The 13,314-nt window shown below is 45.0% G+C and overlaps 1 protein-coding gene across 1 annotated transcript in view; it reads right to left on the reverse strand.

The window, feature by feature from the left end:
* Positions 1–13,314, reverse strand: part of fars2 (phenylalanyl-tRNA synthetase 2, mitochondrial) — a 148,012-nt gene that overhangs the window by 118,597 nt on the left and 16,101 nt on the right. The window contains 1 exon segment of the mRNA XM_070435523.1: positions 10,601–10,610. Within this exon segment, the coding sequence (XP_070291624.1) occupies positions 10,601–10,610 (10 nt within the window).

Here is a 13,314-nt window from a genome sequence, read left to right on the forward strand (position 1 = left end):
ATCTGGGAGCCAGTGATTCACTGTCACTTTGATTGCACTCCTGACTGATTTCCATTCGGGCTGCATTGGTGGTGCTTGGAGCGGTGGGTTGTAAACTACCAAGTAAATGTTGAAGGGACATTTCAACCACTGCTACATAATTCATGCTAGTAATTACCAATACTATTTATCTGAATACTTTCTGCACCATTCTGATCACCACAACACCCACACATTTAACAAGTGGTTTAACAAGGTCGAGGGATTGATTTTTCCGGAATAGTCTGAGATGAGCCAGCGGGGAGGGAAATAACTAGTGTGTAACTCAACAATCTAAAGTACCTAACTCTCCTTGACTTTATCCTTTCATCTGCGCTGCTGATGTGAAAGAACTGAAAAGGCAGTCAGTCTCTCTCTCTGCATTCATTGTGTTTGAGGTTTTGGTGGGACAGGATTGGAGGGCAAGATGGGACATGTTATCATATATGTCAATATCTCTACATACAGTGCATTCGGAAAGTATTCAGAACCCTTCCCTTTTTCCACATTTTGTTACGTTACAGCCTTATTCTAAAATTGATTAAATGAAACAATGTCCTATTCAATCTACACACAATACCCCATAATGACAAAGGGAAAACAGGTTTTTAGAAATGTTTGCAAATGTATTGATTTTTTATTTATTTTTAAATACCTTAATTACATAAGTATTCAGGCCTTTTGCTATGAGACTCGAAATTGAGCTCAGGGGCATCCTGTTTCCATTGATCATCCTTGAGATGTTTCTGGAACTTGATTGGAGTCCACCTGTGGTAAATTCAATTGATTGGACATGATTTGGAAAGCCACACACCTGTATATATAAGGTCCCACAGTTGACAGTGCATGTCAGAGCAACAACCAAGCCATGAGATCGAAGGCATTGTCCGTAGAGGTCCGAAACAGCATTGTGTCGACGCACAGATCTGGGGAAGGGTACCAAAACATTTCTACAGCATTGAAGGTCAACAAGAACACAGTAGCCACCATCCTTCTTAAATGGAAGAAGTTTGGAACCACCAAGACTCTTCTTAGAGCTGGCCACCTGGCCAAACTGAGCAATCAGGGGGAGAAGGGCCTTGGTCAGGGAGGTGCCCAAGAACCCGATTGTCATTCTGACAAAGCTCCAGAGCTCCTCTGTGGAGATGGAAGAACCTTCCAGAAGGAAAACCATCTCTGCAGCACTCCACCAATCAGGCCTTTATGGAAGATATGCCAGACGGAAGCCACTCCTCAGTAAAAGGCACATGACAACCCACTTGGAGTTTGCCAAAAGGCACCTAAAGAACTCTCAGACCATGGAAACAAGATTCTCTGGTCTGATGACACCAATTATTTGGCCTGAATGCCAAGTCTGGAGGAAACCTGGCACCATCCCTATGATGAAGCATGGTGGTGGCAGCATCATGCTGTGGGGATGTTTTTCAGCGGCAGGGACTGGGAGACAAGTCAGGATCGGGAGAAAGATTAACAGAGCAAAGTACAGAGAGATCCTTGATGAAAACCTGCTCCAGAGCACTCAGACTGGGGCGAAGGTTCACCTTCCAACAGGACAAGGACCCTAAGCACACAGCCAAGACAATGCAGCAGTGGCTTCTGGACAAGTCTCTGAATGTCCTTGAGTGACCCAGTCAGAGCCCGGACTTGAACCCAATCTAACATCTCTGGAGAGACCTGAAAATAGCTATGCAGCAACGCTCCCCATCCAACCTGACAGAGCTTGAGAGGATCTGCAGAAAAGAATGGGAGAAACTCCTCAAATACAGGTGTGCCAAGCTTGTAGCGTCATACCCAAGAAAACTTGAGGCTGTAATTGCTGCCAAAGATGGTTCAACAAAGTAGTGTGTAAGAGTGTGAATATTTATGTAAAATGTGATATTTCAGTTTCTTATTTTTAATACATTTGTTTTTGCTTTGTCATTAGGGGGCGTTGTGTATAGATTGAGGGGGGACAAAACGATTTAATCAATTTTAGAATAAGGCTGTAACGTAACAAAATGTGGAAAAAGTCAAGGGGTCTGAATACTTTCCGAATGCACTGTACACGTGCTATTTACTCCATAAATGCCCATTCGATGCTCCCTCAGGGCTACATGTTTATCTGGGCATAAAGCGACACAATGTTTGGTGGAAGAATTTTTTGCTTGATGGGCTTTGGTAACTAGATCAGCCTTAAGCTATTTTGCATCCAGCAGGCACAACCTGGCACATGACGTCTTGACATAATTTTCTGGTTTTCTGGTTGAGAAGACATTACCAGATGACAACCAAATTGTCTCTGTTACACCAGGTAACCTTATTGTTTCTGACAACAGGGAAAGACGTCATATTTTTTTTACGTTATCTGGTTTGATAAAAAGATGACAACATCCATATTGGAGACAACATCCATACAGTTTTGGCTGCTGGGCACGGTTCATCCCTGTACCATTGAATTCTCTCTCCATGTCATCTATCGGTCTTTGCCCCCACCTGGGATGAGACAAATGTCAAAGGCTGTGTTCTTGCAGCTGCTGCTGCAGACTCGGTGGAACAGCACATTTCCCTGCAGAAAAGGCTTTTTTTCAAAGCTCCTGAAGCGGATTAACACAGTGACGGCTCTTGTCCCATATCCCCGCTCATTAACGAGAGCCTGGACAAAGGAACAAGCTGCCACGGGCCCGTAGCCCGACATGACTAAGGGAAAAGTAGAGTTGCTGTGGTGTCGCCACTCGTCCGTTCCTTCTCCTCCTTGTCTTTGTTCGCCACTTGCGTTATAATTAGCATTCTCTTCTCTCGCGCTCCCGCGCAGACGGCTCCCCCCCCGGTCACCGCATCGCGGGGGAAACAAATTAACAAAAATAAGCTGATCGACTAATAATGCCATGACAACCGCAACAGCATCGTTTTGGCGAAACAGGCTTTCGAGGCCCCCGCACATCTCTTATGCCACCTCGGTAAAACCGCAATGCACAAGTGGGGTGTGCTCATTAAATATAATTGCTGCACTCATGTATATCTTCATTAGCGTACGTTCCTATCTCGTAGCGAATAAACATCTGTGTTAGTAAAACACACACGCTTTCACTCCCACACAGACACACACACACACCACCTTCACAGTTCGAAGCAGGGGTAGAAGTGTGAATGACAGGTGATGCGACACATGCTACCATGCTGTAGCACACGGTGTCTTCTCACCGTCAGTGTCTTTCTTTTCTATAGACTCTCCCCCTCCCTCCCTGCCTCCCCGTTCTCCACCTTTCCTCACCAACACATTTCAAGCCGTGTTTACCTGGCTCACTGACTCTCCAGTTTCAAACCACTAGTATTTGTTTGCTGAGCGGAGACTCGCGACTGATAGACCCTGTTTCTACGAATGACTTTTTACAAGCCGAGAGCTTGTCTCCTTTTCCAGAGTGCTTTGTTCCTTGTCTGTCGATTCCCCATGCTGGCGAGGTGCCAGACGCCATCCTTCCTTCCCCGGCCCGCGTTTACGATGCGCCTCACATCGCATATCTTACTCCATTGATTGCTGAGTCAGCGAAGGGCCTGCACACACACACACAAAATCTCTCTCTCTCTCATACACAGACAAAGCAGACAGACCATTTAATGAACGCTCACTGTAGATGAAGGCAACATTGCTCCAAACTTCTAGCAGATATTATGACACAATATTCCAGCTCATGACAATGGACTACCACTCAAACAGACTAAAAACGTTGGCTGATGTTACATTTGAGTTCACAAGAAAATATAAGCCCTTTGAGCTTTGGAAAAGCTCTAATATATTACTATTATTAGGAATATAATATATGGGGGCCTCCCGAGTGGTGCAGCAGTCTAAGGCACTGCATCGCAGTGCTGGCTGCGTCACTACAGATCCTGGTTCGATCCCAGGCTGTATTGCAGCTGGCCGCAACCGGGAGACACATGAGGCGGTGCACAATTGGCCCAGAGTCGTCCGGGTTAGGTGAGAGTTTGGCCGGCCAGGTTATCCCTTGTCTCATCGCGCTCTAGTGACTCCTGTGGCGGGCCGGGCGCAATGCACTCTGACACGGTCGCCAGGTGTACAGTGTTTCCTCTGACACATTGGTGCGGCTGGCTTCCGGGTTAAGCGAGCGTTGTGTCAAGAAGCAGTGCGGCTTGGCAGGGTCGTGTTTCGGAGGATGCACAGCTCTCGACCTTCGCCTCTCCCGAGTCCATACGGGAGTTGCAGCGATGAGAGAAGACTGTAACTACCAATTGGATATCACGAAAAGGCGTAAAAAAATATAACAGTTATAAGAATATAACATAAGGTATGTCCTTTAAAGCTGAATTACTGCTGTCCAAAGTCCACTCCATTTCAGTGGCTTCTGCGCATCATTGGTTGAACTAAGGCTGTTCTGACTAAAAACAAGGCCTATTGAAACCTATTGAAATCAGCAAGGCATACTGTGGCAAAATTAAATCAATGTTTATCAATTTTACTTGGTTCAAAAATGTTCTCTCCCATTTCGTGCCTTTTGTCTTCTCAATAGAGCAAAACAAATGGATAAAGACTGAATCAATAGCAACTCACAAGGATGAAAATCTAAACTGGACAAGAGCAGGTATTGTAAAGTATCTGTCACGAGGGTTCTGTATTTACAGGACAAAGGAGCTGGATATGAATAACAATCGAAAATTATTCCACACTAAGAAATAAGAAAAGTTTGCATCAAAGATACATAGACCTCCACCTCGGGATCATCTTTCACGCAATTATGCATATACACGCATAATGAGCATATTAGTGAATATATATATATATATATATATATATATAACATGTTGCGCAATAGGGGGCCTAAGCCACTGCATCAAGCCGGTGTTTTAACTAGGCCACACTGACTCTCCTGCTTTTACCTCCATTTTGCCCTCTCAATGACAACCTATCTCCCGCTCTCTATTCATCTTGCTCTCTCTGTTAGTATTTTTCTCCTTAAATGTCTGGGTCTATTTGGCCCCTGCCTAGGCAAGCTGGCTGAAATGGAACGCTGCACAAACAAATGTTCGTTCTGGCCCCTGCAAACCCAGGGGACAGGGGGTTGTAGCTGGTGTGTGCGCGTGTGTGTGTGGACCAGCTGTCTCCATCCTGTCCCACCAGTGATTGCCTCCAGTGGGACCACTGGGACTGGGGCTAGAGGAGGGGGAGGGGCCGCGTGCCAATTGCTTTGGGGTTAAGGGCCAGAGAGTGGGAGGAGTTGCCACCTTAACAAAACATAAGGGGTCACAGCGTTGACTGGTTGCTTCTTGTCTCCAGTCTCTCTTTTCCCTCTTTCTGCCGCCCCTCCCGCATTCCCTCTCTGTATCTCTCTCTCCATTACAGTCTATAGATATTCTCTTTGTATACTGCCGTCTCCATCTTTGTCTCTCAGTAGAGATACCAATCACTGACTGTAAATATGTATTGTTTTTAATCGATCCTTCCGTTGCTCTACCTCTTATCTACATCTTTTACCACCCTAATCACTCATCAGCAGCGTTTTACTTCCCTCTACCTCTATCCATGCATCCTTCTCCAACAAGGGGGAACTGGCTTTAATAATTAAAAAAAAGATGGGCACGGGTAGACAGTCAGGGGGGGAATTGAGTAAACCGTCGACGAAGGGAAATAAAATCCCCGATCTGACAGAAGAAGGTGTAATGTGGGTGGAGACATCGAGAGGGGGTGGGTCAGAATTTGCTCATGATTTATTCAGAAAAAAAAGGGTGTGGAAAGGGGAGGGAGGCATTAAGACTGAAGGTGCCACCTGAACCAACCTCGATCCCACCAGCGTATCCACACGCCCCACGCCCCTCTGCTATCCCTTGAGCCCTCGGGCCCTCTGGCACGGGGACTTGAAGGGCCGTTAATTGTCACCCGAACACGGTTTTAATCACATTGGCGGTGCCTCCCCCTCCACAACAGAAGACCTTTCGTGCCCTCCGGGGCGTGACTAACCTGAGGCGGAGGGGGGAGGGATGTGTGTCGTCAGTAACACCGGGTCCCATATGCTGTGGCCGGTATCTGGGGAGGCCCTCAGTAGCACACCCCTTCCACCACACACACCCTTGTCCCCCCTTCAGCTCCCTGTGGAATAGATGCGTATGAGGGGATTACACACCGGCGCTCTAATGAATAACTAAGCCAGCACTAATGGAGACTGGAGACCCCATCTCCCCCTCCCTTACTTCATCCATCCATCCCTCCTCCTTTGATCCGTCCCTTAACCCCAAGCCTGTGGCACGCTTCGTCCACGTTCCGCATATGGCTGGTCACGCTCGAGAGACAAATAAATAACCACCTCACACACACACACACACACAACCCCCCCGCTGGCATCCCGGCTGCTGGTCCCGTCTGGAGAGAGACCCCTGCTACATGTTTAATTCTCTCTCTCTCTTTTCCTCTCTCGCTCTCTCTCTGCCAGCTTTTTCTTATTGTCTCACTGCTCCAAAGAGAAAGGGGGAGTGCCTGCATGTGTGAGTGTGTGAGGGTGGGTGTGTGTGAGGGGACTGAATGAGGAGTTGCCTTGGAAACGGGAGGCACACTGATCTGCCGCAGTGAAGAAATGGGGGGAGAGGGAGAGGGAGAGGGAGAGAGACAGAGTTGAGAGAGTGAGAATGAGGAGCTAGTGTGTAAGAGTGTGGGTGTCTGTGTGCATGTGTGTGTATGTGTTAGCGAGAGAGAGGGAATGAGAGTGGCAGGGTGCGGTTAACAAAGTCCCTGCAGTGAAGAGGGGAAGAATGAGAGAGGGAACTTGGGATAGAGACTTAAAGGTGTGCATATGTGGGCACGTGGTTTGTGTGTGTGTAGTTTGACAAAGTCATTGAATAAAAAGCCTCTCCCACGCATAATGTCAAGAGCATGGCAACAGAGCCAAAGGGCGGAGGGACACTTCCATTGATATGCAATCCCTCTCCACTCCAGTGTGGACTGGTCCCATTAAAATGACACACAGACACACAAACAAAAAGACGCCTGAGTGGAGTTCCCACATCCGGTTTTCAGCGGAAAAGAAAGCTAGGTTGAATTAGCTGTATCCCTAAAAAGTGGATGGGGTGCTCCCTCCCAGACATGCTGATGGCTCTAGAGATGGAGTTTACAGCGACATAATGTGTCACCCCAGTTTTGCATGCCTATTCATTTTCCCAGTGCAGGTAGAATGAACAGGGTCTACAGAGCCATAAACAATCCCAATCACAGTCAATGGAACAGATGATATTTCCCACTGCAACCAGTTGTCAATTCTACATACAAACAGCCACATGAAGATTGTCAACAGTAGCACCACCGACAGTCAATGCACAAAGGATCTGTGTTCGAAAGTCACGAAAAGGAAGAAAACATCCCAGAACGACTAAAAATGAGGACATACTATTTGAACGTGTCTAATAAGAAATGCTAGTTTTCGTTTTTGCGTTGCAACGCTCTTTAAAACCTTTTGCCACGGTGTGCCCTGATGAACAAGGCTACTAGGTTTCAAAGATTTAAAAAACTTTAATAGTGTGAGAAGAAAAATAATCACAACTATATTTATAACATAATCAAGTCAATCATGTTTGACAACAATAGTTGTTGAAAACACCAAATTGCATTGCTGGTATAATTTAAAACACTGTGTGTGGGTTTGATTGGATAATAGAGCCTGTCCCGGTAACATTTCCCAGATTTTTTTTATGACAAAACCCGGGAAATTACAACATTTCTCCCCAATGTCGGCACTAATGCAATTCCACAAAATACACAACGCGAGCAGCATACGATTAGCAAAAAATGTAATAGCACATTATACAAACAGGTTGTCGCATGGAAGCCTTTAGCCCAGCGTATTTACTTCACACAAAGTCTGCATAAATTCAAAGCACACGCATAATTGACACTGCCGAACTACACAAGCGACCTAAATGCAGTTAATAAACCCTACAGGAAATCCCTACAGTATAGCCTATAAAAGAATGTGTCTCTTTGAGCTGTCATTGTGAGTTTTCAGACAGTCACACATTTGATAGGTCTATGCAAAATTCATTACATATGCATCTCTGTCACAGACATGAAGTCTGTTAGCATTTGTCCTCATGCCTCTGAATTGTTATCTCCTCCTATCCTTGAGCCTTGGCTATTTTTCTATCCAGTCCCAATCCCAGTCCCATTGAAACCCAAAATCCTTACTCGCATGAAAACTCCTAACTTTATTCTGTAATACTGTATATAGGTTGCATTATCAAAGCACGTCTCTTGCCTATGGATGTCAAAATATCCCCTGCTTCTCTGTGCTGTCTCGTATTTGCTTCCCATATGAGAGCTTTAGTAGATAATGTGTGGTCAACAAACGGTTTGAGAGTAGACATGGATATTTTTATAACAGAATTGAGATACCTTGATATTTAAACTATACTGAACAAAAGATGCAAGATGCAAGAATTCCAAAGATTTTACTAAGTTACAGTTCATAGAAGGAAATCAGTCAATTTAAATAAATTCATTAGGCCCGAATCTATGGTTTTCACATGACTGGGTATGGTGCAGCCATACCCACCCACTGGGGAGCCAGGCCAAGCCAATCAAAGCCTCACTGGTCATCCCCAAAGGCCCCCCGCCCCGCAGGAGAAGAATCCGGATGTGGAGGTCCTGTGCTGGCGTGGTTATACGTGGTCTGCCGGTTGCCAAATTCTCTAAAACAACATTGGACACACTTATGAAAAACATACAATTCTCTGGCAACAGATCTGGTGGACATTCCTGCAGTCAGCAATCCGATTGCATGCTCCCTCAAAACTTGAGACATCTGTTGCATACTGTTGTGTGACAAAACGGCATATTTTAAAGTGGCCTTTATTGTCCCCAGCACAAGTCGCACCTGTGTAATGATCATGCTGTTTAATCAGCTTCTTGATATGCCACACCTGTCAGGTGGATGGATTATCTTGGCAAAGGAGAAATGCTCACTAACAGGGCTGTAAAGAAATTTGAGAGAAATTTGAGGGATTTTTTAATTTATTAGTTCAGCTCATTAAATATGGGACCAACACTTCACTTTTTTGTTTATTTTATTTCACCTTTATTTAACCAGGTAGGCCAGTTGAGAACAAGTTCTCATTTACAACTGCGACTTGGCCAAGATAAAGCAAAGCAGTGCGACAAAACAACAACACAGAGTTACACATAAACAAATGTACAGTCAATAACACAATAGAAAAATATATGTACAGTGTGTGCAAATGTAGAAGAGTTGGGAGGAAAGGCAATAAATAGGCCATGGAGGCTAAATAATTACAATGTAGCATTAACACTGGCATAACAGATGTGCAGATGATGATGTGCAAGTAGAGAATAGAGATACTGGGGTGCAAAAGAGCAAGAGGATAAGTAACAATATGGGGATGAGGTAGTTGGGTGTGCTATTTACAGATTGGCTGTGTACAGGTACAGTGATCAGTAAGCTGCTCTGACAGCTGATGCTTAAAGTTAGTGAGGGAGATATAAGTCTCCAGCTTCAGTGATTTTTGCAATTCGTTCCAGTCATTGGCAGCAGAGAACTGGAAGGACAGGCAGCCAAAGGAAGTGTTGGCTTTGGGGATGACCAGTGAAATATACCTGCCTACTTGCGGAGGACTATAGGATACAGCTGTCTAGCCAAAGCAACCAAATTTCCACGTTTCACTTCCACCATCTCTACACTTCTAATACGGTGAGAGAATCACAGCCCTGTCACCATTCTTTGACTGACTGGCCTGTGCTTCACAGGGACCTCACACTGTGGAAGTCTCCCCCGAATGTGGAAAATTGAACAGGACCGACGCTTCTAGAGGACTTAGCGGATGCCACAGTCTCCGATCACTATCCAGCAATGTAATCCCATCATCCATCGTAAGCCTACTGGAAAGCAGTGGTCAATGGTGAACATGGCTTCTTTGGCTTTGGGAAGCCCAATCCAGACATAAAACAGCTTCACCCCCCTGGCCTCTGAGGTTTCAGTGCCATCGGCCTCTACCCTGTTTCCAACCCAGGGTGATCCTACATCAGATCTTCAGAGCTCCCCCCTCATTGGACCGTGAGGGTGCGAGACGCCGGCCCCGTCAGCCACAATCGATTATATGGCTGGCTTGGGTCTATCGGGTCTCACCTCCCATCGGTCCTTGAGGGGTCTCCTAAACCCCTCTAGGCGGAAAAACAACCGGACCGGATTACAAGGCTACTTCCTACCGTTCTGTGACAGCTGCTGGGTCCTGATGCTGTCGTAGTCCATGTGGGGACAAAACGGCATTAGGAGGGCTAGCTCAGAACTGCTGAAACGGGATTTTAAAGAACTGATTCTAGCTCTGAAAGACTCCAAAAAACAGCAGATTATTTCAGGCCCTGTGCCATCGCTGGGACACGGCTGCGAAAGATTCAGCAAGCTTCTGGCATTACACATCTGGCTAAAGGACTACTGTAGCTCTGTTGGCATAACTTTTATAGATAACTTTGACACCTTTCGGGAAACGGAAGATGCTCTACAGCAATGACGGAGTCCACCCAAATAATTTTGTTGCCTGGCCGCGAGAGACAATTACTTATTAGTGACCCAAGACCTGCTCAGATAATCCCTACCATTGTGTAGCTGAGTTGTCGTAGTGCTGCTGCTAATGTACAATGTCCCAGGGGTGTTGGAAGTCATAATGTAACAGTGGAGGCTGCTGAGGGGAGGATGACTGCATCACCACTTGTCTTAGTGAGAGGGATTGACATGTTGGAAGTACCAAGCTGTCTGTTAAAGCGACTAGCGCACAGCTCAGACACCCATGCATACCCCACAAGACATGCCACCAGGGGTCTCGTCACAGTTTCCAAGTCCAAAATAGACTCTGGCAGCAGCTAATGGGGAGCAATAATAAATACAAATACAAAAAAAAAAAGGAATATTAAACGTTATATAGTATAAATCACACCAGCAACACACTCACCTATTCTGATTGACCAATTTCCAAAGTTAACACAAAAAATGAGGGGTTCAACCATAGCCGTGGGAAGTAGGGGGCTGCATCAGATGACCTGGCCTCCACAATCACCCGAATTCAACCCAATTGAGATGGTTTGGGATGAGTAGGACCGAAGAGTGAAGGAAAAGCAGCCAACAAATGATCAGCATGTGGGAACTCCTTCAAGACTGTTGGAAAAGCATTCCCAGTGAAGCTGGTTGAGAGAATGCCAAGAGTGTGCAAAGCTGTCATTAAGGCAAAGGGTGGCTACTTTGAAGAATCTCAAATATTAAATATATTTTGATTTGTTTAACACTTTTTTGGTTACTACATGATTCCATATGTGTTATTTTATAGTTTTGATGTCTTCACTATTATTCTACAATGTAGAAAATAGTAAAAAAATATATAAAAAAATTGAATGAGTAGGTGTGTCTGAACTTTTGACTGGTACTGTATTATATACCCCCCAAAAATGCTACTAGTCCTGTATTAGCAGACCAACATATTTGTCCGTTGGCGAAAGATCGCAGCACCCCCAAACTACATCCCGCGGGTTCAACATGAGTTCTTCAAAGATAGAGTAGTATTGCTCACAGAGTAGCATTGCTTTTTATGAATCATAACAAACAGAAAATGGCATGACACATGTTTTATACAACAATTTAACCCCAGTAGCAGTGTCATAAAGACAAAAAGGCTTTTTGCACAGACCCTCCTACGTTAAATTGAGAGATGAAGTATAAATAGTATTGCAAGGGATGTCTCCTTTGTTAAAAAATGAAAAAAAAAGGAGAGAGAGACTCTCGCAATGCCCTGACAAAAAGCTATTTTTAAGGAGGCGCCATGTCAGAAATAGGTTTGGATGTGCTGATTCTACATCACTGATTCTACAGTGCATCCGGCTAAATTGCACCGAAATCTTGTGAGTTGCTCCAAAATGAAAATGGGAGAGAAAACGAGAGAGAGAGAGAGAGAGAGAGAGAGAGAAATATATATATATATAGAGAGAAATATATATATATATATAGAGAGAAATATATATATAGAGAGAGAGAGAAATATAGAGGGAGTAAGAGAATGGTAAAGAGGGAGAGAAATATAGAGGGAGTAAGATAATGGTAAAGAGGGAGAGAAAGAAAGAAAGGGAAAGTGAGAGAGAAAGAAAGAAAGAAAGGGAAAGTGAGAGAGAGAAAACTAAATATGGAACGAATGCTTTTCTTTCTCCTTTTTTGGGGGGGGGGGGGGGGGATTAAAAAAACAGAGTGTCTTTGTTGGGATGAGGTCAGGGGTGTTCAATTATTGACGCCCTCAAAATGCCAGAGAGCACAGTCGGCGGTAGGTTCCAAAATAAGCCAGATGATGACTGCACCAACAAGTGGACACACTTCCAAACTCCGGGCCCATCAACTAAGGCATGTTGGAAGGAGCACTCAGCACTCAGGGAGAGTAATGTAGCATCCAACACACAATCTTGGAATGGAGCCTTATGTTTTAGAGTCTGATGCACAAGATTGGAATGGAGTTGTTTGTTTTGGACCATTCGACGGTGTGCTCCAGCATAGCTCATAATAGAACAATAAGACGGCTTCATTAAAACCACTCAACAGTGTTAAACCTACCAGTGCTCTCGCATTAAACTCAGAGACCTTTCACATAGAGTAGCATTGCTCACAGAGTAGAATTACTTTTTCCGAATCACAACAAACAGAAAACTGGCCTTTCCAATGGAAATCTATCTTACACATGCTTTTTTAAGACACATTTATTTTTACACACAACTTTCCCAGGCTTTGGAATGGTATCTTAGAAGTTTGGGCTTCTGAGACAATATAAGTCTAAACAGTGTCTAAACAGTTGGCCCTATAATGTGAAACGTCTTTTGCCTCACACTATAGGGCCGACCCAAAGCATACTGTTCTGGCCCATATATTTTCTTTTCACATTGTCCTTTACATCATGGTTCCAGCAACTATAGTGGAGGTGTAACCAGGCCAGCCCAATACATCTTGGCTGGGCTCAGTTTGGCTCTATAATGTGAATTAGGCACTTGTGGAACAGTGTCACGAGCAGGCAGAGCCTGAGCCAATTGGACATAACTATTTAATCAATGTGTCTGGAGGTGAAAGGCTAGGGGCTGAGTGTTAAGAGGGTTTTTCCACTGTAGTGCAGAGCTGGAATCAGGAGATCTCCAAACATATTCCCTCTTCTTTAATGCCTTTAGTAACAGTCTAGGGATGGAAGGCTCGCTGGCTGCAAGCTACTGTTGAAGCGCGAGGGGGTCATTCAAGGTCCTCTCCCCCCGGAACAAGCCTCTGTCTGGGCCGCTGAACCAGACCCCGTCCC

This window comes from Salvelinus sp. IW2-2015, linkage group LG27, assembly GCF_002910315.2.
Source record: "Salvelinus sp. IW2-2015 linkage group LG27, ASM291031v2, whole genome shotgun sequence".
NCBI lineage: Eukaryota > Metazoa > Chordata > Actinopteri > Salmoniformes > Salmonidae > Salvelinus > Salvelinus sp. IW2-2015.